The sequence below is a fragment of the Chiloscyllium plagiosum genome, chromosome 1 (assembly GCF_004010195.1).
Source record: "Chiloscyllium plagiosum isolate BGI_BamShark_2017 chromosome 1, ASM401019v2, whole genome shotgun sequence".
Taxonomy (NCBI): domain Eukaryota; kingdom Metazoa; phylum Chordata; class Chondrichthyes; order Orectolobiformes; family Hemiscylliidae; genus Chiloscyllium; species Chiloscyllium plagiosum.
Window position 1 is genome coordinate 146395808 of NC_057710.1, and position 18526 is coordinate 146414333.

Genomic DNA, 18526 nt, shown 5'->3' on the forward strand with positions numbered 1-18526 from the left:
AAGCCCTAAATGAGTTTTTTTGCTTCGGTTTTCACCAAGGAAAGGGAACTTGTTGTAAATGAAAACTTTGAGGAGCTTGGACGCAGTCTTGACCAGATCAAGATTGATGAAGATGATGTGCTAGAAATGTTGGAAAACATTAAGACTGATAAGTCCCCAGGGCCAGACCAGATTTATCCTAGGCTGCTCCAGGAATCAAGAAAGGAGGTTGCTAAGCCACTGGCGAGGATATTTGCCTCCTCACTCTCCACGGGAGTCATACTGGAGGATTGGAAGGAGTGAATGTTGTTCCACTTTCCAAGAAGTGTAATAGCGAAATCCCTGGCAATTACAGATCAGTCAGTCAGTCTCTTGTCTGTGGTCAGCAAAGTTGTGGAAAGAATTCTGAGGGATAGGATTTATGACTATTTGGCAAAGCATAGTGTGATTAACGGCAGTCAGCATGGCTTTGTGAGGGGCAGACCATGCCTCACAAATCTTATTGAGTTCTTTGAAGAGGTGTCAAGACAGGTCGACGACGGTCGAGCAGTGGATGTGGTGTATATGGATTTCAGCAAGGCATTTGATAGGGTTATCCATTGTTGGCTCATTCATAAAGTCAGGAAGTATGGGATACAGGGAGATTTGGCTATCTGGATTCAGAATTGGCTGGCTGACAGAAGGCAGAGAGTGGTTGTAGGTGGAAAGTATTCTGCCTGGAGGTCAGTGTTGAGTGGGGTCCCGCAGGGCTCTGTACTTGGGCCTCTGCTCTTTGTACTTTTTATAAATGACTTGGATGAGGAGGTTGAGGGGGTGGGTTAGTAAATTTGCAGATGACACTAAGGTTGGAGGTGTCGTCGATAGTATAGAGGGGTACTGCAGGCTACAGCAAAACAGACAGGATACAGAGCTAGGCTGAGAAATGGCAGATGGAGTTCAACCTGGATAAATGCAAAGTGATGCATTTTGGAAGGTCAAACTCAAATGCTGAATATAGGATTAAAGACAGGATTCTTGGCAGTGTGGAGGAGCAGAGGGATCTGGGTGTGCAAGTACATAGATCCCTCAAAGTTGCCTCCCAAGTGGATAGGTTTGATAAGCAAGCATATGGTGTTTTGGCTTTCATTAACAGGGGTATCGAGTTTAAGAGCCGCGAGGTTTTGCAGCAGCTCTACAATCCCTGGTGCGACCACACTTGGAATATTGTGTCCAACGTTTGCGCGAAGATTTGTAGCTCGGGTGCTCGTTGTTGTGATTCTGTTCGCCGAGCTGGAAGTTTTTGTTGCAAACTTTATAGTGGTCTGTCCCTGCCCCTTCCGGTTGTGAGTTTCAGCTGTCCGCTGTAGTGGTTGGTATATTGGGTCGAGGTCGATGTGTTTGTTGAAGGAGTTTGTGGATGAATGCCATGCCTCTAGGAATTCCCTGGCTGTTCTCTGTCTGGCTTGCCCAGTCGAATTCATGTTGTTTGTTGTCTGCGTGTGGGGCTACTAAGGATAGCTGGTCGTGTCGTTTCGTGGCTAGTTGATGAAACTGACAACCGGAAGCAGCAGGGACAGACCACTATAAACACCGGAGGAAACATAAAGAAGCGCTTCGCAGGAGGCTCCCAAGCACTGATGATGTCGCCTAGCCAGGGGACGAAACGTTTGCAACAAGAACTTCCAGCTCGGCAAACAGAACCACAACATATTGTGTCCAATTCTGGTCGTCCTACTATAGGAAAGATATAGAGGCTCTGGAGAGGGTACAAAGAAGGTTTACAGGATGCTCTCTGGACTGGAGGGCTTGCCTTATGAAGAAAGGTTGAATAAGCTCGGACTTTTCTCTCTGGAGAGAAGGAGGAAGAGAGGAGACCTGATCGAGGTGTACAAAATAATGAGAGGAATAGATACGAGTCAATAGCCAGAGACTTTTCCCTAGGACAGGATTGACTGGCACGAGAAGTCATAGTTTGAAGATATTAGGAGGAAGGTATAAAGGAGGCATCAGAGGTAGGTTCTTTATGCAGAGAGTTGTGAATGCATAAAATGCGTTGCCAGCTGAGGTGGTGGAAGTAAAGTCATTGGGGACAGTTAAGCGACTGCTGCACATGCACATGGATAGCAGGGAGTTGAGGGATGCATAGGTTAAGTTACAATATTTTACATTAGGATTAAGTCACGGCACAACATCATGGGCCAAAGGGCCTGTTCTGTGCTGTACTTTTCTATCTATGTTCTATTGCTTCTTAGATCAGTACATTGCACAATCTACCGAGGAATGGGCTAGTTTTAATCTAGTAGTGTGTTAGGATTAATAAGCAATCTCGTAATTAAGGTATTTCTAGGGGGTTACGATTGTAACATAGTAGAAAAAGAATCCACTTTGAGGGAGAGCAACCAGAGTTTCAAACCAGCATTCTCAACTTAAACATGTATGAAGACTAAAGTGGACCGAAAGGAAAAGATCAGTAGATGAGCAGCAGTAGACATTTAAGCAGATATCTCATAATGGTCAGCAAAACTTTATTCTGGTCAAAAAGAAGAATGGACCACCTATGGTTAGAAGTGATCAGAAAATATCTGAATCAAAAACTGAGACATAGGAAGTGGTGGAAACCAGTGATAGGGCAGAGGGCTAGGAACATTTCTTCTTTGATCCAATCTCCAATTTTCCTTTCCTGCATCAAATTTTTGAACATATGTCACCTGCCAAATCAGAACTCAACCTTCTAATTATTGACTTTCACCCATCATAGCTCACTGAAAAATCCCCAAAGTAACACAATCGTTGTTACAGAGCAGGAGAACTTTTGGGCCATCACGTCTGCAGCAGCTCAGAGTAAGCACTTTACTTTTGTTTTAAACCCAGAAGTGCTATCACACACAACTGACCATCTTCCCAGCACCAAAATCACTGACTTTTTTTTTTGCTTAGGTAAACTAACAAGCATCAATAAAAACACCCGTGTATCCAAATAAGTATTTACAAGCAAAGATAATTATAGCTGAAAATGTGTTGCTGGAAAAGCGCAGCAGGTCAGGCAGCATCCGAGGAGTAGGAGAATCGACGTTTCAGGCATGAGCCCTTCTTCCTGAAGAAGGGCTCACGCCCAAAACATCGATTCTCCTGCTCCTTGGATGCTGCCTGACCTGCTGCGCTTTTCCAGCAACACATTTTCAGCTCTGATCTCCAGCATCTGCATCCTCACTTTCTCCTAGAAGACAATTATAGGCAATGCAAACAAAGTGAAGAGGGTGGCGAGGGTGAGCAGGAAGGGACTAAATTAAAATAGAGTTTGAGAGACAATACTGTATCCTCCCACAGTGTCCAGTTCTAAAAGACATCAAGAGCGTTGATGGATACTGCATGATCCTTCTCGAAGGACACCCAGGCATGAACATAAATGAAGAGGGGTAGGCGGTCAGAGCATTTCAATTATTAAACTTCTGTTTAACTGACCACCAGCCACCCTAAAGCTCTACGTACATCACCAGTGAAAGGATTCTCAAACCTTGGCCCAGAGTTCCTTTCCCTCTTAAATGCATGGGTTGAATCTGCCTCCTCCTCTCTCAGGCAGCACATTCAAGATCCTAACCATTCACAGTGTGAAAGGCTTTTCTCATAACACCTTTGCTTCTTTTGCCAGTTACATTGGCAATTTACAAACTCATTCTTTATCTTTTCAGGACTAGGAAGTTTCTCTCTACCTATTCTATCCAGATTCACTGATTTTAAATACCACCATTAGATCTCCTATAAACCTTCTCTTCAAACAAGACAGCAGATATTATATACTGCCTCTCCACTTTTTTTCTTATCAAAATGAATCATCTACTTCTCTGCATCAAGTGTCATTTGTCACTAGTTCACCCAGTCCACCACGTTCATGTCTTTTTGAAGTTGGCATTAACTTTTGGGCTAACATTTATTGTCCATCTCTAGTTTTCGGTGAGGTGACAGCACACTGCCTTCTTGAACTGCTCCAGCCCATTTGCTACTCCCACAATGCAATCAGGGAGCAAAGTCCAGAATTTTGACCCACAGACATATTTCAGGTCAGAATAGTGCAACGGGATGGAGGGAAACTTGCAGGCGGTGTTTCCATGTATCTGCTTCCCTGGTATTTATAGTTGTGATGGACATGAATTTGGAAGTTACTGTCTGAGGAGCTTTGGTGAGCTTCCTTTCAGTTTACAATGCTTCCAAATTTCATATGATCTGCAATTTTTTTTTGAAATTGTGCTTTTACATCAAGATCTATATCATTAATGTCCATCATGAAAAGCAGTCTCAATACTGATCCATGGACAAGTTGACGAAGAACTGACCCTCCAGCCAAGAAAAGCACCATTAACCATTACTTTCCATTGCCTGTCAGCCAACTTAATATCAGTTGATTATTGCTCCCGTTATTCCATGATTTACTTTTCTATGACAAGAGTTGTGTGGCATTGCATCAAGAATCTTGTGGAAATGTACACCACACTGATAGTAATGCCCTCATCCATTGGTCATTAAAAACGTCCAGCAAATAAATTCTCTCTAATAAATCCATGCCACGTTTTCTTAAATACTAATTCTGTCCCAAATTAGTGTTTCAAAAATACACCCCACCAAGAAAGTTAAAAAAAAATGACAAATGGTGCATTTGCGATCCTCAGTCTGTGGCTGTTTGCATGGTACATCTCCCGATGCTTCTGCAATGCCTCTCTTTTCTCCAGCTCAGTAAGACTGCCCACATTTCCTATCACAGCCCATAATAACTTCTCTTCAACCAACACACTTGTTAACACCAAGCCACTAAAGGAGCTGTTTAGGTTCCCTTCTTGATCCCTCACCAACATGTTACCCCTATTGAAGAACACACACTTAGCTTCTACATGTATGGTAATGATACACCACACCACCAATCTCAAGGTTGTTCAAAAATGGCCACTGTTACATTCACCTTTCTTTCAATCATCCAGGCCTCTCAATCAATCAGATTTCCTTCCTGAATCATTCCACCTCACCATGTCATTTTTCACTCTCCACCTCTTTTACTTCATCATCCTTTCTCATATCTTATTCTTTCATCTGTTACAGTTCTGTGAAATAATTTTGAGCAATTTGTATACATTTACTAGATACATAAAATGCAAGCAGTTGAAGTAGTCCAATAATACCAAAAATAATTCCTTTCCTCATTTCACCATCGTGATCTTGATACTGTTGTTGGTACTTTGATCTCTAAACCAGCAGGAAAATTGGGAGCGAATAAACCGAAACAAGCAAAATCAGCCACCAGTTGTACACCTAGGGTAACAATATGCCTTTCATCTTTATCGCTCAATGCAAAACGTAGTTATCTGTCTCATGCTTGTTTTTGTAATATTGCTTTGTACATAGTGGAGCACTCAGTTTATGAAAGATAATTTCAAGTTTTCCTTTAAATTGACTACGGGAGTGTAAATCTCCTTAAAATGAAAAGAGAACTTTTGCAGAGTTTCATTCTAGGATATTCTTTCCAATAGGTACCCTACAGAAGTGAACTACCTAACTAACAAAGAAAGAACATATATATTTTTGACAATCACAAGTGCAATTTCAATTTCTTTGATGAAATAAACTAGATATTCTAGTATTACACGATCTAGAAATTTGCTAAAGTTTAGTATTACCAACTCCTTTTCTCGGATGCTCACCTGTCCGATGAAGAGCTTTCATCATCATCACTAATTTCTGCGTTAGCTGCACTGTCTTGTAATGTAATATCAACCTGTGGGAAGTTATTTTCTTGGCCTGAGTGTTGGTCTTGTGTATGTTCTGTTTCCTGGTATTTCAACTGTGCTGTTTCAAATGATAATGTCTCCAGCTGAGCAGACACTGAAACTTCCATTTCCTGATCACCAGTGACCAAGGCAGGAGTGGCAGATGTAATCTCACACTCCTGAGAAGTACTGAGCTCACTTGATTGAACAGCATTCAAAGTCCCTTGCGCGACAGGTGGTACTGGAGTTACACAAGGCAGCACATTGCCAATAATTTCATTTGCAGTGCTCTGTAGAGATGGAACACCAAGCTCATGCTGAACTTTAGAATCTTTCTGCTTTATCACACAAACTTCAGAAGCTGCCATCAGAGATTCATTTTTACATGCTTGAGTGCATAATTCTGCTGCTGGCTGTTCATGTCGTTTGTCAGCCAAATCATCATTGCTTTCCGTCAATAAACTGCCCTCAGAGACCACTCTCTTCTCAGTGGTATCTGTCTGTTGAGAGGGTTGAACGTCTCTATCTCCTCCTTGGTCTGTCATTCTTCTTCAAAATCAAATCTGAAAGGAAACAAAGAAAACAATTAAGAATATATAACATTTAAGTTCTGATCAAGTGAGAAAAAACAAAAAAGTAGACCATATGGCTCACTCAAGCCTGCTCGCTTATTCAATACAACCAAAGCTAATTTTCTACCTCAACTCAACTTGCCTGTCCATTCCCCTACAAATGTCTGAGAAATAAAAAAAAACCAAGGTTATGTACTGCATCTCAAACATTTATAGTCTTTATGTAACGCTTTTAATTTTAGAAAGATGCTCCGAGCTACTTCACAGAAGCATCACAAAAGAAATTATAACATTACACATAAGGAGATATAGGACAGATTGCTGGAAGGTTTAAGGAAGAATCTATAAAAAGGTAGAAAGTGAGGTAGAAAGTCAAAAGAGATGCAGAGAAAGAATTCTGGAACCTAAGTGGTTGAACCAGAGGTCACCAATGATGGTGTCATTAAAATCATGGATACGTAAGAGGTCAAAACCATGGGAGCTGAAATAGTGGCATTTATGGTAGGAGGATATTATAGACAGAGGGGTCAAACCAAGGGATTTGAAAACAAGGAGGAAAATTTTGAAAAATGAGACACTACTTAACCAGCAGTTCTCTCGCTATGATGTGCAAGCTCAGAATGGAACTAAGTCGACTTGAAGAGGCGAGGGTATGACACAAATCAACCATATCAAAGACTGCAGACAATTGAAGAATGACGATATAAAACAACCTGCCTTTGGCACTGTCAACTTGCGCTTTTAATAAGTAGCATTTTAGATGTGTTGCAAGATTGAAGCTTTATTATATCTAATTGCAGCTCATGGGAAAATGTAACATTCTTTAATGACTACCGCCTAGTGGTTCTGTACTCCATGATCATGGAGGATACTTTGTGCTTCGAGAGGCTGGTCACGGCCCACATCAATTCTAGTCTCCCAGCCTGCCTCAATCCCCAGCAATTTGCCGACCGACATAACAGGCTGACAGCAGATGCCAGTTCCCTAGCCCTGCACTCCTGCTCATCAACACCAATATCCCCTCAGACTGATCTCGAAACTCCAAGATCTAGGTCTCGGCTCTGCCCTCTGCATCTGGATCCCCACCCCAGACTGCAATCAGTGACGATAGGCAACCATACCTCCTCCACAAGGAGGCTCAACACTGGAACCCCCCCCCCCCCATGGATGCAATCTCTGCCCCCTAATATACTCCCTGTACACCCATATGTGCAGTTCTGCCAAATTCCATACAAACACCATCTTTACATTTGCTGACAACACCATCGTGATAGGACGGATATCAAACAACGATGAGTCAGAATACAGAAAGGAGACAGAGAGCTTGGTGAATTGGTGCAATGATAACAACCTCTTCTCAATGTCAGTAAAACTAGAGAACTGATCACAGACTTCAGAAAGAAAGGGGAAAAAGCCCCATTTACATCAATGGGGCTGAGGCTAAGAGGGTGGAATGCGTCAAGTTCCTCAGAGTGACTATAACCAACAATCTGTCCAGGATTTCCCACATTGTGCAATGGTTAAAAAGGCACAACAATGCCTCTTCTTCTTCAGGTGGCTCAAGAAATTTGCCATACTCATAATGACCCTGACCAACTTTAATAAATGCACCATTGAAAACATACCACCCAGGTGCCTAACAGCCTGGTATGGCAACTGCTCTGCCTAAGACTGTTTGAAACTACAGAAGGTTGTTGCAAGGCCCAAGAGAAAGTGAGGACAGCAGATATCGAGCTCAGACCATCACAGAAAAACTACCCATTTATGCATCTCATTGCCGTGCAAAGGCTGCCAACATCAAAGACCCACCCCACCAGGTAATGCTCTCCTGCAAACTTTTCCTACAGACAGAGGATACAGAAGCTTGAACACGGTTCACGAACAGCTTCTTCCCTGCCAATATTAGACTGATGGATGGACACTAACTTCAAATAATGCTGATCTTGTTAATGTCGAACTTATCTAGCACATGTCCTGTGCAGTGTAGCCTGCATGCCTTACTCTATCCAAGTCTTTTTTCACCCTTGGAGCTGTATGTCATTGCTTACTATGATCTGCCTGTGCTGACTGCAGCAAAGCTTTTCACTGTACTTAGATACACATTGGGAGATGACAACACTTGAGAGCTGCGTTGATGACCTTCCCAAAGGAAGCAGATGTGGCATGAGAGTATGGCTTTAATTTGGATTTTTGAAGGTTGAGAATGTTCAGCAAATTGCTAGCTGAAGAAATGGCGAGTTGAGATCCAAAGAACTGGGCTTTTGAGGATGTGAGTGTGAAAGTTGGGAAGCTCCCCACACAAGAATAGGTACAGAAGACTAGGGTTTGAGGGCAAAGCTGAACGTAAAGCAATGCCAGAAAGGTGACCAGAACCCCAAGGGGAACATCACCCCTGCTCATGACTCCACCCCCATTCCTCCCACCACCACACCCACTCCAGTTACAGGCTCCACCACCATTCCCAGCTCCACACCTACACCAGGTCCTAGCTCCCAGCCCTGCCAGGTTTTCACCATCCCACCAGAGCTTCCCCTCACAGAGGACGAACGATCAGTCCTCAGGGAAGACCTTACCTTTATCCCCCTCCGTTCACGCATCAGTGAATTTAATATGCATTGTGACATCAAACATTTCTTTCGCCACCTCCACCTCCAAGCTCACTTTTACAATCAGGACTCCCGCCCACCTTCTGAGGACCCCTTCGCCCGCCTCCAACACACTGCATCCACCTGGACACCCCGCGCTGGCCTACTACCCGCCCTCCACGTCTTCATTTCCACTGCCGCCAAGACATTAACCGCCTCAATCTGTCTACCCCCGTCCTCCACTCCAACCTTTCACCCTCAACGCTCAGCCCTCCACTCCCTCTGCTCCAATCCCAACCGCACCATCAAACCAGCAGATAAAGGGGGCGCAGTGGTAGTTTGACGCACTGACCTCTACAACGCTGAAGCCAGACACCAACTCGAAGACACCTCCTCCTACCGCCCCGTCGACCATGATCCCACCCCCCAATCACCAAACCATCATCTCCCAGACCATAGAGAACCTCATCACCTCAGGAGATCTCCCACCCACAGCTTCCAACCTCATAGTCCGAGAACCCTGCACCGTCCAATTCTACCTCCTTCCCAAGATCCACAAGCCTGACCACCCCGGCCGACCCATTGTCTCAGCGTGCTCCTGCCCCACCGAACCCGTCTCTACCTACCTCGACACTGTCCTATCTCTAGTCGAGGAACTCCCCACTTACGTTCGAGACACCACCCACGCCCTCCACCTCCTCCAAAACTTCCGTTTCCCCGGACCCCAATGCCTCATCTTCACCATGGACATCCAATCCCGCTACACCTCCATCCACCAGACCAGGGCCTCCAAGCCCTCCATTTCTTCCTCTCACGACGTCCCCAACAGTACCCTTCCACCGACACACTCATTCGTTTGGCTGAACTGGTCCTCACCCTTAACAATTCTCCTTAGAATCCTCCCACCTCCTCCAGCCCAGAGGCCATAGGCACCCGAATGGGCCCCAACTATGCCTGTCTCTTCGTTGGCTATGTAGAACAGTCCATCTTCCGTAGTTACACCGGCACCACTCCACACCTCTTCCTCCGCTACAATGGTGCCACCTCGTGCTCCTGCGAGGAGGTTGAGCAATTCATCAACTTCACCAACACATTCCACCCTGACCTTAAATTCACTTGGACCATCTCTGACACCTCCCTCCCCTTCCTGGACCTCTNTCTTCCCACCCTACCTCCTGCAAAAATGCCATCCCGTATTCCCAGTTCCTCCGCCTCTGCTGTACCTGCTCCCCGGAGCACCAGTTTCACCACAGAACACACCAGATGGCCTCCTTCTTTAGGAGATTGCAATTTCCCTTCTCATGTGGTTGAAGATGCCCTCCAACGCATCTCATCCACATCCCACACCTCCGCCCTTAAACCCCACCTCTCCAACCGTAAGGGCTGGAAGATTAGAACTGGGGTAAAGTGGGGGGAGGGGACAAGGACAGAACCCCCCGGTCCTCACTTTCCACCCTACCAACCTTTGCATTAACCGCATCATCCGCCGACATTTCCGTCACCTCCAAATGGACCCCACCACCAGGGATATATTTCCCTCCCCACCCCTTTCCACTTTCCGCAAAGACTGTTCCCTCGGTGACAACCTGGTCAGGTCCACGCCCCCCTACAACCCACCCTCCCATCCTGGCACCTTCCCCTGCCACCACAGGAATTGCAAAACCTGCGCCCACACCTCCTCCCTCACCTCCATCCAAGGCCCCAAAGGTCACCTACTGTACTCTTTGCTACCTTCCCCTCCCCACCCCCCACAATCCCATTTATCTCTCCACCCTGGAGGCTTCCTGCCTTTATTCCTGATGAAGGGTTTTTGCCCGAAACGTCGATTTTCCTGCTCCACAGATGCTGCCTGACCTGCTGTGCTTTTCCAGCACCACTCTGATCTAAACTCTGGTTTCCAGCATCTGCTGTCCTCACTTTTGCCGAGGTGATCATAGATAGTCTAATCTGAAATGTATTGCCACAACATCACAAAGATTTAACTAAGCCACAAATAATTCTATTAGACAGCGTAACAAGGTCTTTACAAAACAGCACACTATCCAATGTACTAGATATTTTCTCAACCTGTTCAGAGACGTTATTACATACTCTGAAGCAGGTGTAACTTGAACTGGGCTTTCTGGTCCAGTGCTGAAAATGTGTTGCTGGAAAAGCACAGCAGGTCAGCAGGTCAGGAAAGAAGGGCTTATGCCCGGGACGCCGATTCTCCTGTTCGTTGGATGCTGCCTGACCTGCTGCGCTTTTCCAGCAATACATTTTCAGCTCTGCTCTGCAGTCCTCACTTTCTCCTTTCTGGTCCAGTGGCAATGGTCCACTACCATTGCGCTACATGAGCACTTGTGAACAACACCATGAATCACAGAACATAGAATCATTGAACATAGGTGCAGGAGTAGGCCACTCAGCCCTTTGAGCCTGCATCACCATTCAATGCGATCATGGCTAATCATGCTATTTCAGTATCCCGCTCCCACGTTCTCTCCACACCCCCTGGTCCCCTTAGCTACAAAGGCCAAGTCTAGCTCCCTCTTGGATATATCTAACGAACTGGTCCAAACAGCTTCCTGTGGGAGAGAATTCCTTAGGTTCACAACTCCCTGCATGAAGAAATTCCTCCACATCTCAGTCTTTCGTCAAACGAGAAGACCAAAACTGCATCAAGGTGTAGCCTCACCAAGGTCCTGTATAACTGCAGCAAGACATCCTTACTCCTGTACTCACATCCTCACGTTATGAAGCAGAGCATGCCATTAGCTTTCTTCACCACCTGCTGCACCTGCATGCCAACCTTCAGCAAATGTTTTGCAATAACACCTAGGTTCCGTTGCACCTCATCTTTTCCTAAACTGTCAACATTCAGATAATAATCTGCCTTCCTGGTTTTGTGACCAAAGTGGATAACCTCACATTTATCCAAGTATTTGCCAAGTATAAGTCATGCTGCTATAACACATGTTTCGACAGTACAAAGTGACTATAATGCGATTGACAAATTGTGAATGTTGTTTGGATGATGTGAACTTTCTACTGAATGGGTATAGCAATTTTCTATTAGCGATCCTTATGCAGCATGATTTTATATAGTGGTTTTCCGTTGCATGATTTTCTATAGCACAAGGATGCAGGGGAACACAACTGTCGCGTTATAGCAGAACGACCTGTATTTACCAACTTGGCCAGTCTATCCATGTCACTCTGCAGCTTCTTAGCATACTCCTCACAACAGCCACTCAGCTTCGTGTCATCTGCAAATTTGAAAATATTGCATTCAATTCCTTCGTCCAAATAGTTAATACATATTGTGAACAGCTGCGGTCTCAGCAGTGAACCCTGTGGTAACCCACTTGAAATATGGCCCAGTCCTCTACAGCATCAGATCATTGCCAGCCACTGGAGATGTCCCGGAGGACTGGCAAGTAGCTAATGTTGTTCCTCTGTTCAAGAAGGGAGATATGGATAATCCAGCAAACTACAGACCGGTGAGTCTCACATCAGTTATTGGGAAGCTATTGGAGAGAATTCTTAGGGATAGGATTCATGCACACTAGGAAAAGCATGGCCTAATTAGGACAATCAGCATGGCTTTGTGGGAGGCAGGTCATGTCTTATGAAGTTGACTGAATTTTTAGAGGAGATGAAGAGGCGATCGATGAGGATAGTGCAGCAGATGTCGTCTACATGGATTTTAGTAAGGCTTTCGACAAGGTCCCTCATGGTAGACGTATCCAGGCGATTAAGATATACGGGATTCATGGTGACTTGGCCGCATGGACTCAGAATTGGTTTGCCCGTAGAAAGCAGAGGGTAGTAGTGGAACATTGTTTTGTATGGCTGTAGGTCCATGACTAGGAGTGTTCTGCAAAGATCTATACTGGGACGTCTGCTATTTTTCATATATATAAATTACTTGGATGAAAATGCAGATTGGTGGGTTAGTAAGTTTGCAGATGAGACAAAGATCAGTGGAGTTGTGGATAGTGTAGAAGGTTGTCAAAGATACAATAGGTTGCAGATCAGCAGCGTATATGGTTGGAGAAATGGCAGGTAATCTGGGTAAATGCGAGGTGCTGCTCTTTGGGAGATGAAATGTTAAGGAAAAGTATACAGTTAATGACAGAGTCCTGAACATCATTGATATAGACAGGAATATTGGGGTTCAAGTCCATAGCTCCCTGAAAGTGGCTACCCAAGTAGGTAGGGCAAAAAGGGCTTTACTTTTATTGGTTAGGGAATTGAGTACAAGAGTCAGGATGTCATATTGCAGCTTTATAAGACTTTGGTTGGGCCACACTTAGAGTAATGCGTTCAATACTGATCGCCATATTACAGGAAAGATGTGGAGGCTCTAGAGGGTTCAGAAGAGGTTTACCAGGCCGCTGCCTGGATTAGAGGGTCTGAGCTATAAGGTGAGGTTAGAAAAACTTGGGTTACTTTCTCTGGAGCAGTGGTGGCTGAGGGGAGACTTGATAGAAGTCTATAAAATTGAGATGAGTGGACACTGTTGACGGTCAAAATCTTTTTCCTAGTGTTTAAAAGACTAATGTTAGGGAACATGCATTTAACGTGAGAGGGGGAAAGTTCAAAGGAAATGTGAGGGGCAAGTTTTTTTTGAACAAAGAGTGGAATGTTGTGAAATTTGAAAAGGTTCAGAGAAGATTTACAAGGATGTTGCCAGGGCTGGAGGGTTTAAGCTATAGGGAGAGGATTAATAGGCTGGGGCTGTTTTCTCAGGAGGGGTGGATACGATAAATAGACAAGGTTTTTTTCCCTCGGTTGGGGGAGTCCAGAACTAGAGGGCATAACTTTGGGATGAGAGGGGTACTCTAGAGCGCCACTCTAATCTTGACACTGATCTCCAGCATCTGCAGTCCTCACTTTTGCCTAGTTGATTCCAACAAGACAGAACTAAACCACCTCCTCCTGGCATTCAGTCCCATCACTAAATATGACAACATAACAGTTATCATTGACCAGAAACTGACCAGGACCACTAATAAATATTGTGGCTATACAAACGCAGATGAGAGCTAGGATCCTACGGCAACTAAGTGATCGCCAGACTCCCTTGCCTGTCCACAACCTACAAGTTACAGGTCAGGTGCGCAATGGAATATTTGCAACATACCAGAGTCAGAGAGCTGTACAGTTTGAAACAGACCATTTGGTCCAACTTGTCCATACAGACCAGATATCCTAAATTAACCTTGTCTCATTTGCCAGCAATTGGCTATATCCCTCTAAACCCTTTCTATTCATATCCCAATCCAAATACCTTTTAAATGTTGTAATTGTACCAGCATCCACCACTTCCTCTGGCAGCTCATTCCATACATGCACCACCCTCTGAAAATGTTGCCCCATAGGTCCTTTTAAATCTTTCCCTTCTCACCTTAAATCTAGTTTTGGACTACATTATACCAGGGGAATACCCCTTTGCAATTAACCTTATCTATGCCCCTCAAACCCTCCAAACCCAACAAAATCTTTATAAATCTTTTCTGAACCCTTTCAAGTTTCACAACATCCTTCCTGTAGCAGGGAGACCAGAAGTGCACACAGTATTCCAATACCAGCCTAACCAATGTCCTGTACAGCTGCAAAATGACCTCCCAACTTCTAAACTCAATGCACTGACCAATAAAGGCAAGCATATCAAATGCCCTCTTCACCATCCTGTCTACCTGCAACTCCACTTTCAAGTAGTCTGGATGGTTGAGCTCCAACAACACTAAGTTCATCACCATTGGGAACAAAACACCCTGCTTTATTCACACCCTATCCACTACTAACATGCAATGATAGCACTGTACAACATTTGCAGAAGATGCCATAGCAGCCCACCAAGATTCCATCCATAGCACCTTCCAAAGTATCATCCACAAGAATAATGACAGCAGATACAAACATGACCATCTGTAAGTTCACCTCCCAAGTTACACAATATCCTGAATTAGAAATAAAGCACCATTCCTTCACAGTCACTCAGTTAAAATTCTGGAACATCTGTCCTGCCAGCCTCAGGGAACACGTACAGCACAGACTGCAATGGGCTAAGGCAGCAGCTCACCCCCACTACTCAACAGCTGCAAGGATGGACAACAAATGCTGGACTTGCATCAGACCCTGTGAAAAAAAGGTTGCAGATTTCCATTGCCCTTTTCACAACCTCCAGATGGCAAAACATTGTACATTTTTTAAGGCATAGTCACTACTGTAATTTAGAAAATACAGTAGTTAATACATAAAGCAAATAGCAATAGGATAATGACCAGATAAGTTTTTATGATGAGGCAACCGTGTTGTAGTGTACAAACTCACTTTCGCTTCAAAAAAAAATGCTGGGAGATCTTTTACATCCAGTCAGATGTCAGTCAAACGTTCCACCAAAAGACAACATCTCAAAATGATATAGCCCTCTCTCAATTCCACACTGGCACATCAGCCCAAATTTTTGTGCACACACCTGGATTGGGACTAAATCTGGAATCTTGCGGTTTACAGGCAGGTTTCCAACTGCACTACAACAAACTTGGATGAATAAATAAATCAAAAACTGTCACACACCCTATTCTCTCCCACCCCTAGCCTAAAACAAAAGTGACCTCAGCAAATGGGATTTACTATACTACAGGAAATACATTTATGTTGGCACTACTGTTTTAATTGGTTAAACCGAAGTGCCTCACTGGAGGAGTCGAACAAAGCAGAACCTGAATTGAATTGAATTTATTGTCACGTGTACCGAGGCACAATAAAAAGTTTTGTCTTGACAGCAATACAGGCAGATTATAAAGTAGCATAGATAAGTAAATAATAGGTAATAATGACTTGAATTAATGATTGGAAGATAGTCATCCAAAAGGAACACTTACGAATTAAATACCTTACTCCATGCCACAGACCATTTAATAAGTAACTTTTATTATCATAAATTGTTTAGAAATAGCTAAACAATATTTAGATGGTTTAAATATTCTACTATGTTTAAGCACTCTAGATGTTACTACATTAAACTGCTTCGCCTGTGCAATAAAGGGCAGTAACCCACCGACAACTTTAACATCAACAGGGGAGTCTCACCGTCGGTGCTCAGGAAAAAAATGAAACGAAACCGTCACGAAACTTGAGGAGCTGACCGAATAGTGGCCCGCCTCGGTAGGAAGACAAGGATTGATTGAGTTTTGGTGAATATTACCAGCGGCTCTGTGAGCACCTCAACAACTCACCACCAACACGCTGCCTCTCGCCCTCTGTGAACACGCGCCGTCGCACCTGATGACAACACAACCCGGTCGCGGGGTGATGACGTTACCCAATGACAGTTGGAGAGGCGGCAATTGGATTAACGGAAACGTCACTGAGAGTGTCCCCCACCCGAATACACCCACCCGGTGGGTCAGGGTCTCCCTCACCCCGAATACACCCACCCGGTGGGTCAGGGTGTCCCTCACCCGAGGACACCCACCCGGTGGGTCAGGGTGTCCCTCACCTCGAATACACCCACCAGGTGAGTCAGGGTGTCCCTCACCCGAGTACACCCACCAGGTGGGTCAGGATGTCCCTCTCCCCGAATACACCCACCAGGTGGGTCAGGGTCTCCCTCACCCTAATACACCCACCAGGTGAGTCAGGGTGTCCCTCACCCGAATACACCCACCCGGTGAGTCAGGGTGTCCCTCATCCGAGGGCACCCACCAGGTGGGTCAGGGTCTCCCTCTCCCCGAATACACCCACCAGGTGGGTCAGGGTGTCCCTCACCCAACTACACCCACCCAGTGGGTCAGGGTGTCCCTCACCCGAATACACCCACCAGGTGAGTCAGGGTCTCCCTCTCCCCGAATACACCCACCAGGTGGGTCAGGGTCTCCCTCTCCCCGAATACACCCACCCGGTGGGTCAGGGTGTCCCTCACCCGAATACACCCACCCGGTGGGTCATGGTGTCCCTCTCCCCGAGTACACCCACCCGGTGGGTCAGGGTCTCCCTCTCCCCGAGTACACCCACCCGGTGAGTCAGGGTGTCCCTCACCCGAGGACACCCACCAGGTGAGTCAGGGTGTCCCTCCCCCGAGGGAACCCACCAGGTGTGTAGGCGTGTCCCTCACCCGAGGACACCCACCTGGTGAGTCAGGGTGTCCCTCACCCGAGGACGCCCACCCGGTGAGTCAGGGTGTCCCTCATCCGAGGGCACCCACCAGGTGGGTCAGGGTGACCCTCACCCAAATACACCCACCAGGTGGGTCAGGGTGTCCCTCACCCGAGGACACCCACCAGGTGAGTCAGGGTGTCCCTCCCCCGAGGGAACCCTCCAGGTGTGTAGGCGTGTCCCTCACCCGAGGACACCCACCCGGTGAGTCAGGGTGTCCCTCACCCGAGGACGCCCACCCAGTGAGTCAGGGTGTCATTCACCCGAGGACACCCACCAGGTGAGTCAGAGTGTCCCTCACCCGACGATAACCTCCCGGTGAGTCAGGGTGTCCCTCACCCGAGTACACCCACCAGGTGTGTCCGGGTGTCCCTCACCCGAGGACACCCACCCGGTGAGTCAGGGTGTCCCTCACCCAAATACACCCACCAGGTGAGTCCGGGTGTCCCTCACCCGAGGACACCCACCAGGTGAGTCAGGGTGTCCCTCCCCCGAGGGAACCCACCAGGTGAGTCAGCGTGTCCCTCATCCGAGGACGCCCACCCGGTGAGTCAGGGTGTTCATCACCCGAGGTCGCCTACCCGGTGAGTCAGGGTGTCCTTCACCCGAGGACACCCACCAGGTGAGTCAGAGTGTCCCTCACCCGAGGATACCCACCCGGTGAGTCAGGGTGTCCCTCACCCGAGTACACCCACCAGGTGTGTTAGGGCGTCCCTCACCCGAGGACACCCACCCGGTGAGTCACGGTGTCCCTCACCCAAATACACCCACCAGGTGAGTCCGGGTGTTCCTCACCCGAGGACACCCACCAGGTGAGTCAGGGTGTCCCTCACCTTTTCGTATCAGAGAGCGGCAAGAGTGGGCGGAAGTGAAGGCAGAGCGCAAAGCCTGTCGGGAAGGTAAGTGATTGTTATTTCAGTGGGGCCTCCCTCCCTCCCTCCTCCTCCTAACCTAAATTACAAGTCCACAGACTTGCCCCAAAATGAGGGTCCAAGGAAGTTCCTGTGGATTGAAAAGTGAGGCTTTAGCTCAGGAGTCTTTGACAAGGAGGTTGAGTAAAGTGATTATGCCACAGTTGAAGAGGGTGAAGACATGACTGCCAAGATGGTTCAGTATGCCAAGTGCTTGATGTGGGAGGTCAACGACTCTGGTGTGTCTGGCTCGTATATGTGTGGAAAGTGTGTGCACGTTCAGCTACTGACAGAGCATATTGCAGCACTGATGAAAGAACTCAAGGACCTTAGGCTCATCCGAGAGAACGAGATCTTTCTGGACAAGACCTCCAGCAAGGTTATTACACCAATCGTACCAGAAGAGAGCAGACGATGAGGAAGGCAAAGAGGAGACAGGTGCAAGAGACCTGTCAGAAACAAGTTGAATCTTTTGGAAACAGTAGGGACAGATGACACTGCCAGTCCGCGAGGCGGCCAGGTCTGTCAATCAAAAGTTGGCGTGGAGGCAGAGCGGAAGAGTCAGACATCGAAAGAAGCCGTGGTAATAGGGGACTCCA

At 46.4% G+C, this 18526-nt stretch overlaps 1 protein-coding gene across 4 annotated transcripts in view; it reads right to left on the reverse strand.

Moving 5' to 3' along the window:
* naf1 (nuclear assembly factor 1 homolog (S. cerevisiae)) overlaps positions 1-16185 on the reverse strand; it is a 234940-nt gene extending 218755 nt beyond the window's left edge. For 2 of the 4 annotated variants that reach the window (XM_043698775.1, XM_043698805.1), the window contains exons 1-2: positions 15952-16130; positions 5646-6274 (exon numbers count right to left, since the gene is read on the reverse strand). In XM_043698775.1, coding sequence (XP_043554710.1) covers positions 5646-6256 — 611 coding nt within the window. In that variant the 5' untranslated portion in view covers positions 6257-6274; positions 15952-16130. Of the gene's footprint in view, positions 1-5645; positions 6275-15919 lie in introns of all 4 variants that reach the window. The other 2 variants (XM_043698794.1, XM_043698785.1) reach the window with 2 other exon arrangements.
* Between the last annotated feature and the right edge of the window lie 2341 nt (positions 16186-18526).